The 12,261-nt window shown below is 42.8% G+C and overlaps 1 protein-coding gene across 3 annotated transcripts in view; it reads left to right on the top strand.

The window, feature by feature from the left end:
- POLR2D (RNA polymerase II subunit D) overlaps positions 1-11,916 on the top strand; it is a 118,231-nt gene extending 106,315 nt beyond the window's left edge. For all 3 annotated transcript variants that reach the window (XM_044090701.1, XM_044090700.1, XM_044090699.1), the window contains exon 5: positions 11,361-11,916. In XM_044090701.1, the coding sequence (XP_043946636.1) occupies positions 11,361-11,439 (79 nt within the window). In that variant the 3' untranslated portion in view covers positions 11,440-11,916. The remainder of the gene's footprint in view (positions 1-11,360) is intronic.
- The last annotated feature ends 345 nt before the right edge of the window (positions 11,917-12,261 follow it).

Below are 12,261 nucleotides of genomic sequence, written 5' to 3'. Positions count from 1 at the left end.
ACAGACTTTTAATATCATATAAAGTATATGAAACATCACTCATAAGAAGATGGTGGGCCATAGTGTCAAAGATAGAAAACATTTTACTTTTCTGGAACTGCATGTGAGCACCATCTTCAGTTGTGTTACTGCTTTCCAGATCCTGACCCTGCAGTCGTCATACTTATGCTCTGTAAATACAAGTTAAACTGCCAAGTCTAGCTGACTGCATTTCATAGTGAGAGCTGTGACTACACCCTGCAGCACTGATGCCGTTTGTACCAGAAACTTAAACTCAATTAATTTCATGGCATAGAGGAATGAAGCCGCAACTTCCTTCTCAAATTCTCTGTGTTTAATTTATGTGCAAGTTAAATTCCTGAACCTGACTTGATCTTTATAGAATATCCTGGCTGCCCTTATGATGCTACAGTTTTCCCTTTTGTTCTGCTTTCCTCTTTTTCAAGTGTACATGCAATTTTGTTTTGCATTGAGGTTAAGCTGCTTGACGCCAACACCCTATTTTATGCAAGCTTACCAGGTCTGCTTGCTGTCCATTACCCATTCTGTTTTAGTCTTCTCTCGGCCCATTATTTGTACTACTTGGAAATTTTTTTCTTTGCAATACTCTCTTTTCTAACTATCTTTATACAAGGCTTGCTTTGGTTGTGGTTAATCTGGCTTTTCAAGCCTTTGCTCTGTTTTTCTGCATCTTTATTTACCACCCAAACTGCTTCTCCTAAACGGATAATGGTCGCTGCTGTCCCTTACTGTTATCTTTCTTGCTTGTGCATAGAGCTGCTTGTCTTTCACATAGGTTTGCTTGTGCCTAAAGTGTGTACATGTTAACTTGTGATTGCATCTCTGTAAAACTGTGTTAAATTATGCTGTGTATCATGACTGTGTGGCAAGCTAGTGAACACTGTACGTTAATAATGTGAACCATTTGTAATATGAAACTGTGCTTTAAAAGTGGTTAATAATAAAGGAGAAATGATGGTTATTGTAAAGTAATTCAAAGCAATCTACTGATTAACTATATTTCACAGCTATCTGTTGCAATTAATTATGGTTTAACTGCATTTTACTACATTTTGTTGCTGTTTTAACTATTTTTTCATACTGCGAATTCTGTTCTTTTGAATACAAGTGATTTAATCTGGGCTTCATTGTGAGTTTTTTTCTTGCCGAGTTCTTAACCTTAAAATTGAGTAGCATAGTCTAGATACAGGTCTCCTGCATCCAGAGCTTCAGCTGGATGTTTTTTAACCCTTTCTAAGGAATTCCAGCTACAAGTTTTCTCTTAGTAGCACTTCTGTTATCTAGTATTACTACTCTTAGACCTTCCTCCTTTACCCTCTTGGCTTTCAGTTTCTCATAGGCTCATAGATTGGTACTAGGCTATCGGCCCTAGGGCCTATACAAGCCTAGCCATAACAATTCCCTGGCTATTTCTTCCCACACTATTTACTTCCCTGGACCCCTGTCTAGCAGGGCGACTGACATGATCCCCGGGGTGAATTTCCTTTCTCCCATCCAATCGTCAAGGTTCCTTTTGAAGAGGGCCAAGGAGGCGCTATGCTTGACATGTATGGGCAGTCTATTCCAGAGTCTGGGGAGTCTCTGGATCAGGAACCTATCCCTCCAGCATGTTTTGTTTATTGTGATGACAAGGTTTAGATCCCTGGAGTGTGTGGCTCTGGGGGATTGGGATTTCTCTGAGTGCAGCATGTCCAACAGTTCTGGGTTTGACATGGCCTTGTATGTTAAGCAGAGATCGCTTCTTGAGTAGACTATATGCGACAGGTTATAGCTGGAGTTTTTTAAGGCGGTCAGCATAGGGCATGTGCTTTAGGCCTGTGATTCTTTTAGTGAGGTATTTCTGCTGCCTTAATGTAATGTTGTAATTCCTGTTTGTATTGTACTCATTTACCTATAATTTCTCTACAAACTGTCTAAAATTTTGCTAAATATTAAATGACTGTCATATAACTTGTTTTGATTCTTGACCAGTGTTTTTATATCTAGTCTGTTATTATTTAAACTGCAGATGTTTTTATTTTTGTAGATTGAAAAAAAAGTGCAGATGTGTACAGTGTATTCACTGTTGCAGTCATTACATCTGGGGCAATCCGCTGGATGGTTGCCCCCAGTCAGCCCGATCAGCAAAGTCGTGGATCCCACATCGGCCTCTGACAGTTTCCTACATTTTCTCCTGCTAGTCTGGTAGATATGGGCATCCTGAGACAGTGTAGCAACTGCCTCATGTACACAAACTACCTTCTACTGTCACCACCTAGGAACATAATTTGTGAGATGCAGTTACATCAAGCACCTAGTGTCATTGCACCATCCCCCACAAACCCAGTATATCTGGTACTGAGAAGGTTGGCAACATGAACACTACACCTTGAGCACCACCCACACATGCACAACACACCCCCACATATGCAGAGGTCCGCAAAAGCATACCCAAACAGAAGAGACATCCGAGGCACAAAGGCATGCAAATTCCACTGCCCACCACACCCACACATCAGGACAAAAGCAGCTCATTGACGCCGGATTCATTCGTAACTCGCTCGTGAACGTCCTGATCAGATGACAGGCTTTGACATTGTAGACGCTGTCCATCTGTATCTGGCTCAAAGCTTGGTGCTGAATGTCTTGATGAGCACTTGGGTATTGCATGCTGGCTGCCCATTGGTATGTAGATCATTTTTGACCTGTTGCTGAATCTCTTAATGTTACCAGTGTTCTGTCAGCTGCGTGCAGACTAATCTCTACATTCCTGATCACCTTAGTGTGGGCTAAACCTGACACTGGTCAGTATTGATCAGTGCACTACCCCCAAATACAAAAAATTAGATATAGTTAATCTATATTATAACATATACACTGTTGCAACCCACATTTCTTTGGTGTACCCTTCCTTCAGGTAGAATGCAGATGGGTATTCAGGAGGTTTACCCCCCACACACACACACACACACACACACACACACACACACACACACACACACACACACGTACTTCAAGACCCTCCCATCCAGACATGTGCATGCAGTGGTAGAAAGGATGAGTCGGCCAACACCAACTTCAGTTGTTCTTGCAGTGCAGTTAGAATTGTCATGTATGCCTTTCCACAGTTTGTAGTCACTTGGGTTAGTCTGCATTAATAGTATCTTAGCTAATGTCTGATTTGGAATCTGACTATAGCTTAGAGGAAGTTGTTAAAGTCTATAGTTGTGTGGTGTGTTAAAACAGATTGTGCACAGAGGTTTTTTTTTAGTAAGCTTTTGGAGTCTTATCAGTTGGCTTTCACCCTAAAGACTGACTGTCATTGAAAAAAAAAAAAAAAATCGTAGCCCTGATTTTGTGCCACCATGGCAAAGAATCCTTTTCCTGATCCAGCTTAAGGTGTCATTGTATCCCAGGAAGGGAACAGCCTTGGTTCCTACCAGGAGCAATATTCCAAATGACAGACAAAACAGACTTTAAGATTTGAAAAAAGACGTGCTGCTGCTGTCCTTTCCTTCATGGCCTTGAACTGCCAGTCCCACATGCTTTTATTACCAACAAACCGTTTTGGAGAAAACAAAGATTAAAGTAGAGGAATTGAAGTTGAGGGCTCAAGACAAGCTGCTTGATTTGTGACAACTCCATTTCTTCGAGTACGTAACTTGAAAGGATATGATGCAATGGAAGCATCATATCGCAGCAGCTGCTGCTGCAGGGTACATTTCCAGGAGACGCTTGTTGCTGAGGATCATGACCCTACCAGACAGCATTAACATGGCAATCCTCAGTGCCCCACTTATTTCTTCCTTTATTTATATTTGCATGTTTTAACTAGTAGATTCTGACTGGATAGAAAAGTTCCATTTCATCAGAGGCCCACTGCAAAAAGCTTTGAAATGCACATGTAGAAAATTGTCAAAAGGAAAAATGCTAAAATGGTACATAATCAAAGCAAATTGGTATGTAGAACAAAAATATGTAAATGGCAATAATTCGGTACATAAAACTGACAAGTGAGAATGAACAAGGATAATTCAAAGTGAGTAATTTCCTTTAGAACAAGATGGTTGAAATGTAGAGGGAGGGGGTAGAGTTTATTTAGAGGAATAGGATTTGGAAAACTGAGAAAGTACTTAGGATGTGAAACGAGTGTAGAGTGGTGGGCAGAGGAACTCAGAATGGTTGAAAGATAAAATTGTTTTGCAAATTAAGAATCTCTTCTCTGGAGTCCCAGCTCATGCAGTATATAAGAAACTGGTAAAACCAGGTAGACATGCCAGAGGTTTTCCTAACCGTGTGCGTTGGTACACCAGAAATATTTGTCATGACCTGGTCTTTCAACCTCACGCAGGAGCCCACCATATCTGTCAACGGAGGAGAAAAAAAGGAAAATTCAGAAAATGAATATCAAGCAAAACCCAGAGAAAAACTTGAGGATCCTAAGGACTGGGGCTCAGACCAAGCTGCCCACTCCCCAGGACAACCCCCAACCCTCTCTCCACCACCTCAAATCGACAGTGATTTTTTTGTAAAAAGATTAAAAAGTAACACATGACTAGTGAGTAATAAGCATTCATTTGGAAAAAAATGGTGCAGTCTTCAGTTCATGAAAAGACCTCCGTTCAGTGGAATAGCCCTAGAGCCGAAAACTAAGCAAGCCTTATTCCACAGGTCCTAAAAGCAGGCTTTGACATGGGGAGCTATAGTAAATGTTCCCTTGAGGAGGAAGGTCATGGATTTTACTCAAGGGTTTTTCTAGTCCCAAGAAAAGGTCTTTTGGAGGCCCATTCTGGACATTTCTCCCTTGAACAAGTTTCTAAAATTTCCCAAGTTCATAATGTTCACTCTGCAAGGATTCCTGTCACTATTTTCTTAGGCGGTCTCTATGATTGCCCATACCCTAGAAGACATCTACCTGAACATTCTCCTACCAGAAAACACAGAAGGTTCCTAAGGTTTGTGGCAGAACAGCAGTCTGGCTCCAGAGATGCCCTTTTGCAGAACAAATGGCATTCAAATTTATCCCTGCTTAGACTTTACCTGGTCAAGTGTTGAAACAAATTCTCTGAATTTCATCCTCAGCTGCTTCAGGGATCCTGGGTATGGCTGAAAACTGAGGAAAATCTTCCATGATCCCCTTCAGTGCTTTTCCTGAAATCTGTTGGTGCAGAGCTTTCTTGCAGGAGAAATTGCAATACCATTCAGAAAGTGGAGATCCCAGCCAGGTATCATCTCAGACTGATTATCTTCATTAGATCATTGTTGCAGTAGCCATTACAGTACAAGACATACCCTGCCAAGGATACTGTTCATCTGGCCTGTCTACAAAGTTACAGGTCCCCTTCCTTGTGCAACATCCATTCATCTTGAAGATGTGCTAGTATAAAGGAGATGTGTGGTTGTGGCAAAATTCAGAACATTATTGCCATAGGCACACTTGTGTTGCCTTTTGTCAGCTTCAGACCCTTGTAGTTTTGGCAGTCGGCTTCTGCAGTATGGATGTCCAGTAAGTGCACTGTTGGAAACCTTTCCATGTGATGTCAGTCTTCACACAATCCTTGACAGTAGGTTTGGTTCCGAACCTCAGAACTGACTCTGCCATATCTTCCAGCTTGCGCTCTCGAGCCAGGCACTACCCATAATGCTCCTCAGAGATTACCTGACATCTCATTTGCCACTTCGCAGACCAGATGCGTTAGCTTCCTTCTCTCGAGCCTTGGCTATAACACTGAGTAATTCTTAATATCTCTTAATATTCTTTATTCCTTATGAGAATTTTCCATCTACCAGCTCTTAGATTTATCGGTTATCTCTATTCTGTCTTTTTCTTTCCTTTACTACTGTTGGTAGAACTCAAGTACCATTGTTGGTACTTTTTCCTATTTATTACCTTTTAGGTATTCCATTTTACCATTGCTGGTATTTTTTCTATAAATTCCTTCTTTCTTTAGTTTAAAAAAAAAAATACAGAATCGTGGATTTTTTCTGTGTCACGTGACTGTAAAGTCTGTTGTTTCTCTCTGTCACATGACTGTAATGTTTGCTATTTCTATTTAGAATGGCCAATCAAAAACTTCTCCTGCTAAGTCCAGTAAAGGCACCTCAGGATTTAAAAGGTGCCAAAAATGTGAAGGTAAGATGCCCAATTCGGACAATTGTTCGTTTTGTGTATATTATTTGAGCAGTCCTCTTGTAAATAGATTTTCCCCAATCTGTCGTGGGTTCTCTACACAAACCCTGACTGAAAGAACAAGTTAATTTTAAAAGTACTTCTTAAAACTAACTTTGACAAAGCCTTATCTGAGCCTAGACCTGAAACTAGCACTTCCTACGCATCTTCCTCCCTTTTGAGGAAAAGGGCTTAGGTTCCAAGGTCTTCGGAACCGATCAAGAAGTTACCCAACTCCTCCTCAGTACCGAAGAGTTCCTCACCACAAGAGGATTTATCTGCTTCAAGACCCAAGCTCCCCTCTGAACTGACAACTTCTGATTTGGTACCGAGACATCCCTCAGTGCCGAAACTGTTGCAACTACCCATGTTCTCCTTCCATTGATCTATTTAAAGACATGCCACTCAGTCCATTTTTGGAAGCGAGACTCCCACCAGATCTCCCTCCTCCCCTTCCCTTCCGTTCGATCTAAGTCTGTCTGAGACTGATGTATTGAGACTGGTGGATCAGCTCCTGATGGCTAGGGGGGTTATCTTGGTTCCTAGCCACGCTGGCCTTGGAGCTAGCCTAGCTATAACGCCTCCGTATGCTCCTCCTCCAACTCCTGCCGTGACCTTGGAGCCCTCTGTTCCAACTCCTCCAGCGTCAACTGCTTTGGTTCCAGTAGCTTCCTCATCTCCAGTTCCGAGAGTTGTCTTGAGTTCCTCCAAGCTTTTGGCACCGGAGGTCTCCCGGGATTCCTTGGCACCTCTGCCTTGTAAGATCAACCTAGGTTTCTGTTCCAGAGGCTGCCTTCTTGGTGTGGGGTGTGACCCCGGTTTCGCCCCCCCCTCTACTGGCGGGGGGACAGCCTTTAGGATAATGGAGAAGGCATTGCCCATTGGGGACTCTTTCTTTGCCATCCGTGTCAGGACAGATTTCTACCTCCTCAAGACCTGAGCTACCATCAGTCTCACCCCCTGGACAGAGGGCACAAAAAGTCTCAGATGACACCCACTTTAGTGGTTCTGTTCGGACATTTCCACAGATCACCACCCCAAGAAAGTCCCTTTGAAGAAGTGCAAGGGGAAGCACTTGGAAGAGTCCTTCACAGAAGATACTGATTTTGATGGAGAAGGTTCCCCCAGGTCACCCCCTGATGTTTCCTTCAGGGACATCCTAGAAATCCTGAAACTGAGGGGTAGCTGGTCCTCCATTCAACTTTCCTCAGAAGAGTCCGTATAACTGGAGCCTTTGTGCCCAGCCCTCTACTTCTCGGAGTTCTCTGCCCGCTGACAATCATATTAAACTAATGGCTCAGTGGGCTTGGAAGACGCCCAACTCCATAGAGCCAATCCCCAAGAGACCTGACTAGATATTATCAGCCCACTAAAGATGAACCACATTGGTCTATAGGGATTCCTGTCGATGCTATGGTGATGGCAGATTCCACCAAAAAGAAACTCGCTGAAGTCTGACTATCAGTCGTCCAAACAAGGAGTCTAGGACATTGGATAGATTTGGGAAGCGTGTTTATGCTTCAGCGACCTTCCCTCTACGGTTCTTGGACTATATGGCACACTTTACCAAATTACAGAGAGATTTGATTAAAGACCTTTCAAATACTCTCTCAGGAGCAGTGGCTGAAGAGGTCTGTGACAGTTTCCCTTCAGCTTGCAACCCTTGATGCCATCAACAACTCGTCCTCATTGCCCATGCAGCTGAAGGGATGAACAAGGCAGCGGGTTCATGCATAGCCATTAGAAGGCATTCCTAGATGCACTTGTGTGACTTTGACAGATGACTTTCTCTAAATGGCTCTGCAATGCTCCTTTTAATGGATCCACCCTTTTTGGCCCATAGGTAAAAGACACCCTAGCCAGATGTGAGAAAGATGGTAAGACCCTGTCTAACATAGGCATACTTTTCTCCACTCCTCAGAGGCCTTCATCTAAGAATCAAAGAAGTGGGCGACTATGGTTTAAAAAATCCAAAGGGTCTTTTCAAGACTCACGAGGCAAAGACTTCCCCTGGAGCAGAAGGGGAAGCAATGGAAGATGCCGCCCTAGGGGCAGAAATGGACCCCAGAATCAGGGGTCCAGAGAATCTTTCTCTGGAACTTTGTCAGCATCCCTGAATGACGGCCTGATTGCCTTTATCCTTGCATCTACCTGACTGGCAGTTGATGATAACGAACAAATGGGTGCAGGGGTTAATATCCAAAGGTTACAAAATTCCACTATCTGCAAGTCTCAAACCCCAGAAAAAACTTGCAGATGTTCCACCCAATCAAAGGAAAGCAGCAGTCTTATTCAAAAACTGCTTGAAAAAAAGTCATCCAAAAAGTCCCACCAGACCAAACAGGATCCGGAGTTTATGCAGTAATCGTTTGTGGCCAAAAAACAGGGGACTGGAGACCCATTTTGGATCTCAGCTATTTCAACAAGGCAGTTCATTAAACCAAATTCTGGATGTTCTCGGTTCAGTCCATGCTTCCATTTTTGGAAAAAGGCAACTGGATGTGCTCTATAGACCTCCAAGACGCTTAACTATCACATAAACATGGAAAAAAGCTCCAGGAGGTTTCTGCTCTTCCAGCTAGGAGCCACTCATTTCCAGTTCAGAGCGTTGCCCTTTGGTCTTACCACAGCCCCCAGGGTGTTCACCAAATGCATGACAGTGGTTGCAGCTCATCTCAGACTACAAGGTTTTCGAGTCTTTCCGTACCTTGACTACTGGCTCCTCACTGCTACCACCAGGTGTCTTTTGGAACAGGCAAGAGACCACACCATAAATGTACGTCTCTAGGCATAACAATAAATTTCGAAAAGTCCAATCTTCTCAGCAACTGGAGTGCTTATTTAGACACTATTACAGGGATTGCGTCCCTACCTCCAGAAGGACTACAACATATCAGAGTTAGTCAGAAAAGTTCCTTGGAGCAACAGGGTTCCAGCGAAACATGTTCTTCAAACCTTAGGCTCCATGGCGGTTATCAATCACTCTGGTTCCTTTAGCGAGGTTTCATATGCGAATTCTACAGTGGTTACTAGCATCCCAGTGGTCTCTGCAGTCTCATTTAGCTTTGTTTACCAGCCGTTGCCAACAGGATCTCAAATGGTGGCTGCATTCAAACCAGATCCTCTTAGTTGACGGTCATTCTTCCCTCAGCCCCAAGCCATAGTGACCATGGATGCTTCCCAGATAGGGGGGGGGGGGGGCATTATCTGGGAAGGACAGTCCATGGTACATGGTCCCAATTGATGGCGAATTTGCACATCAGTGTTCTGGAAAATGAGGGCAGTTCTGTTGGCATTGCAAGCATTCCAAGATGCCCTTCTTCTGGGTCAGTAGCTATTCAGACAGACAAGATGTTTGTAGTCTGGTACATAAACAAACCAGGGAGAACCAAATCTTACCCACTTTGTCGAAAAGTGCAAGTTTGACAATGGGCGATTTTCTTCCAACCGCTTTGATAGCAACGCATATTGCAGGAACTTCTAGTGTGATAGAGGACAAATTGAGCAGGACTATTCTCATGCCCCATGAGTGGTCTCTGAACCCTGTAGTGGCGAACAAGATTTTTCGCCATTAGGGCCAACCTTGCTGTGACATCTGCCTCTCCCCTAAACAAGTGCAGAAGTTACTTTGCCTTAATCCCCCCCTCAAGAGGAGTCACCCAGCGACGCTCTTCTCCAAGATTGGCCTCCCGGTCTGTTATATGCCCCCCTGACTCCTCTCATATCACAATTCCTAAAGAAAGCCAAAAGGATGGAGAATTCAGTAATCCTCATTGCTGCCTTCTGGCCTTGACAAGTTTGGTTTCCATCCCTTTGGCCTAGTCTGACAGAATAGTTGCTTTTTTCAAGGCCTAGGGCTGCCTTCTCTAGGTCAGTCTTTTCTGCAGTCTTTTAAAATACTCGCCATTCTCTTTCCTTCTGTTCCCTTATGCTTTGTGAATCACCGATCCATTTGGAATACAGCAACAGTGATTTCAGTCAGGATATGGGTTAAGTTCTTATGCAACTGTACTAACAGATGTCCTACTTGATCACTGTTGCAGTATTCTTTCACACCCTCCTTCCCCATTTCTGGTCTTCCCTTTTCCTTATCACCTCCCCTGTTTGGCAGACACTAGGTTCCTAGTGTCCCTCATCTCTCCTAGCTGACAACTGCTGTGTCTTCAGGCTGCTGGCTTGGAGATAAGTCTGAGGATTAGGACCTCAATCCAAAGAAACTATGCAGACTGTCTCAAAGCCTTGCCCTCAGTGTTATACAGGCTACTGAGGGGTGAGCTGTGCCTAGTATCCACAGCCTAAACTGACCTTATCCTGTCAGATCTACTGCTCATTTGCAAGCCCAGTGGAGCATGACACCTGCTCGAGATCGAAATCTCTCTTGTAATATAAATCGAACCTGTTTAAGGAATAGGTATGTATCACAGAGAATACTACTACTTTGGAATAGTCTTCTGTCCACATAAAGCAAAGTACTTCATTTAAACTAGTCACACGTAATCTGGACAGATGGGTTGGTAACCCCAAATTCATCCCAGTTTGGCACCCTTGGGGCAACATGTAAATGTTCTGCTCATTTCTGGATTATTCATACTTAATGTAAGGATTAAAAACTTCATGAGATTGTATGGCTAGGTTTCTGAACATCCTGCTGGATCAGTAGTCATGTTAAGTACTTCGGAACAAAGTTTTCTGGTGCTTCAGCACCCTTCCTTCGCTGCTGCTTCATGCACATTTTCATTCAGTAGCAAAGGTAGACACCTTTGCAGTGGGTTGGACTTTGCACTTGTTTTCAATGTCTTGACCATGGAAAAACATTTGTATGCTCAACTACTTTTGTGTCTGACATTCCTGCTTGTTTTTCATTTTTGTTTCTTCAGATATAGTCAGGATAATTGTACATGCCACTTTACTTTTAACTTGTACTTAGGTTAAATGTAGCATACTTGACTGCAGTTTTACTGAGTTTGGGGAAACATTTTGTGCGTTTATTTTGAATTTAACTGAGGTTGAGCACTGATCTCATTGGACCTATTTTAGTCTCAGCTGGGGTAAGCACAATAGCTACGTGACATTACAAGATGAAAGACCAAATATGCTATATACATGTATTGCACGCAAAAATGTATATGTAAGTTTTTCTCATCAATGATTTGATTGTGATATGTCTGACACAGTACCATATCTTTTACAGCCTTGAAGGCAGGTTTGAAGATGAAGAACTTCAGCAGATATTGGATGACATTCAGACAAAGAGAAGCTTCCAGTATTAAGGATGACCTGATGGCTTTCTCTTGTTTTGGATTTCTATTCCAGATTAAAATGTCTTTTTTAAGACATTTTGAAATCATCTGAAATGTAAAATGACTGCATGTAGTGTCTCACGTGTTACAGACTTGGAACCATAAAATATCCGCTTTACATGATATTGTTTTCCTGGTTCTGTTCTTAACCAAGTGAAAGGCTTTTGGAGAATAAGTTTCAAAACCGTGAGTAAACTCAGCAGTCCACAGTGGAGTCCACAAGACTGTGATTGTAGTCTGTTCAGAACCTTGCTAAGTGCCAACACCACCTTCGCTGGCCCCTTGCTGAAAGTTTATAACTTTTAGATTTGACACTGTCCAATATGGTTGTTGGTAATAGAGGTGGGGGGGGTTGAAGCTTCCAGCACAGTGAATGTGGGGGACCTTTGTCCTGTGTTTAAAAAAAAATAAATAAAAAATAAAAAAAATGCTGACGTTTTCAAAAAATGCTGATTCATTAGTCATGTTCTTTCTGTCAAGCTTTGCTAAAAATAATCTGTCCAGTGAATGGCATCTGTTTAGAATTTAGAACTTTCCTTTCATTGTGCAACAAAAGCAGACCTATTTTTGTTTGAAGTGTTAATGTTTTCTTGCTGTTTTGCACCTGTCCCTTCCCCAGTTTGAGATGTACTTTTAGATTTGAAGTTGGGGACCATAAGTCATCATTCTTTTGCCATTTAACTTAATTTTTTTCAGGTAAAAATGAAAGGGGGAGTCTAGAACACTACCGGGAACCCCGTGGTAAAAGGTGAGTTGTTCTCCTTCAACTCATTCACTCCAATGAAGCTCGGG

Source organism: Protopterus annectens, chromosome 13.part0, assembly GCF_019279795.1.
Source record: "Protopterus annectens isolate FY-2018-M chromosome 13.part0, PAN1.0, whole genome shotgun sequence".
Taxonomy (NCBI): Eukaryota; Metazoa; Chordata; order Ceratodontiformes; family Protopteridae; genus Protopterus; species Protopterus annectens.
Note: the sequence above shows the minus strand (reverse complement) of the source record. Positions and strands in the feature narration are given on the sequence as shown.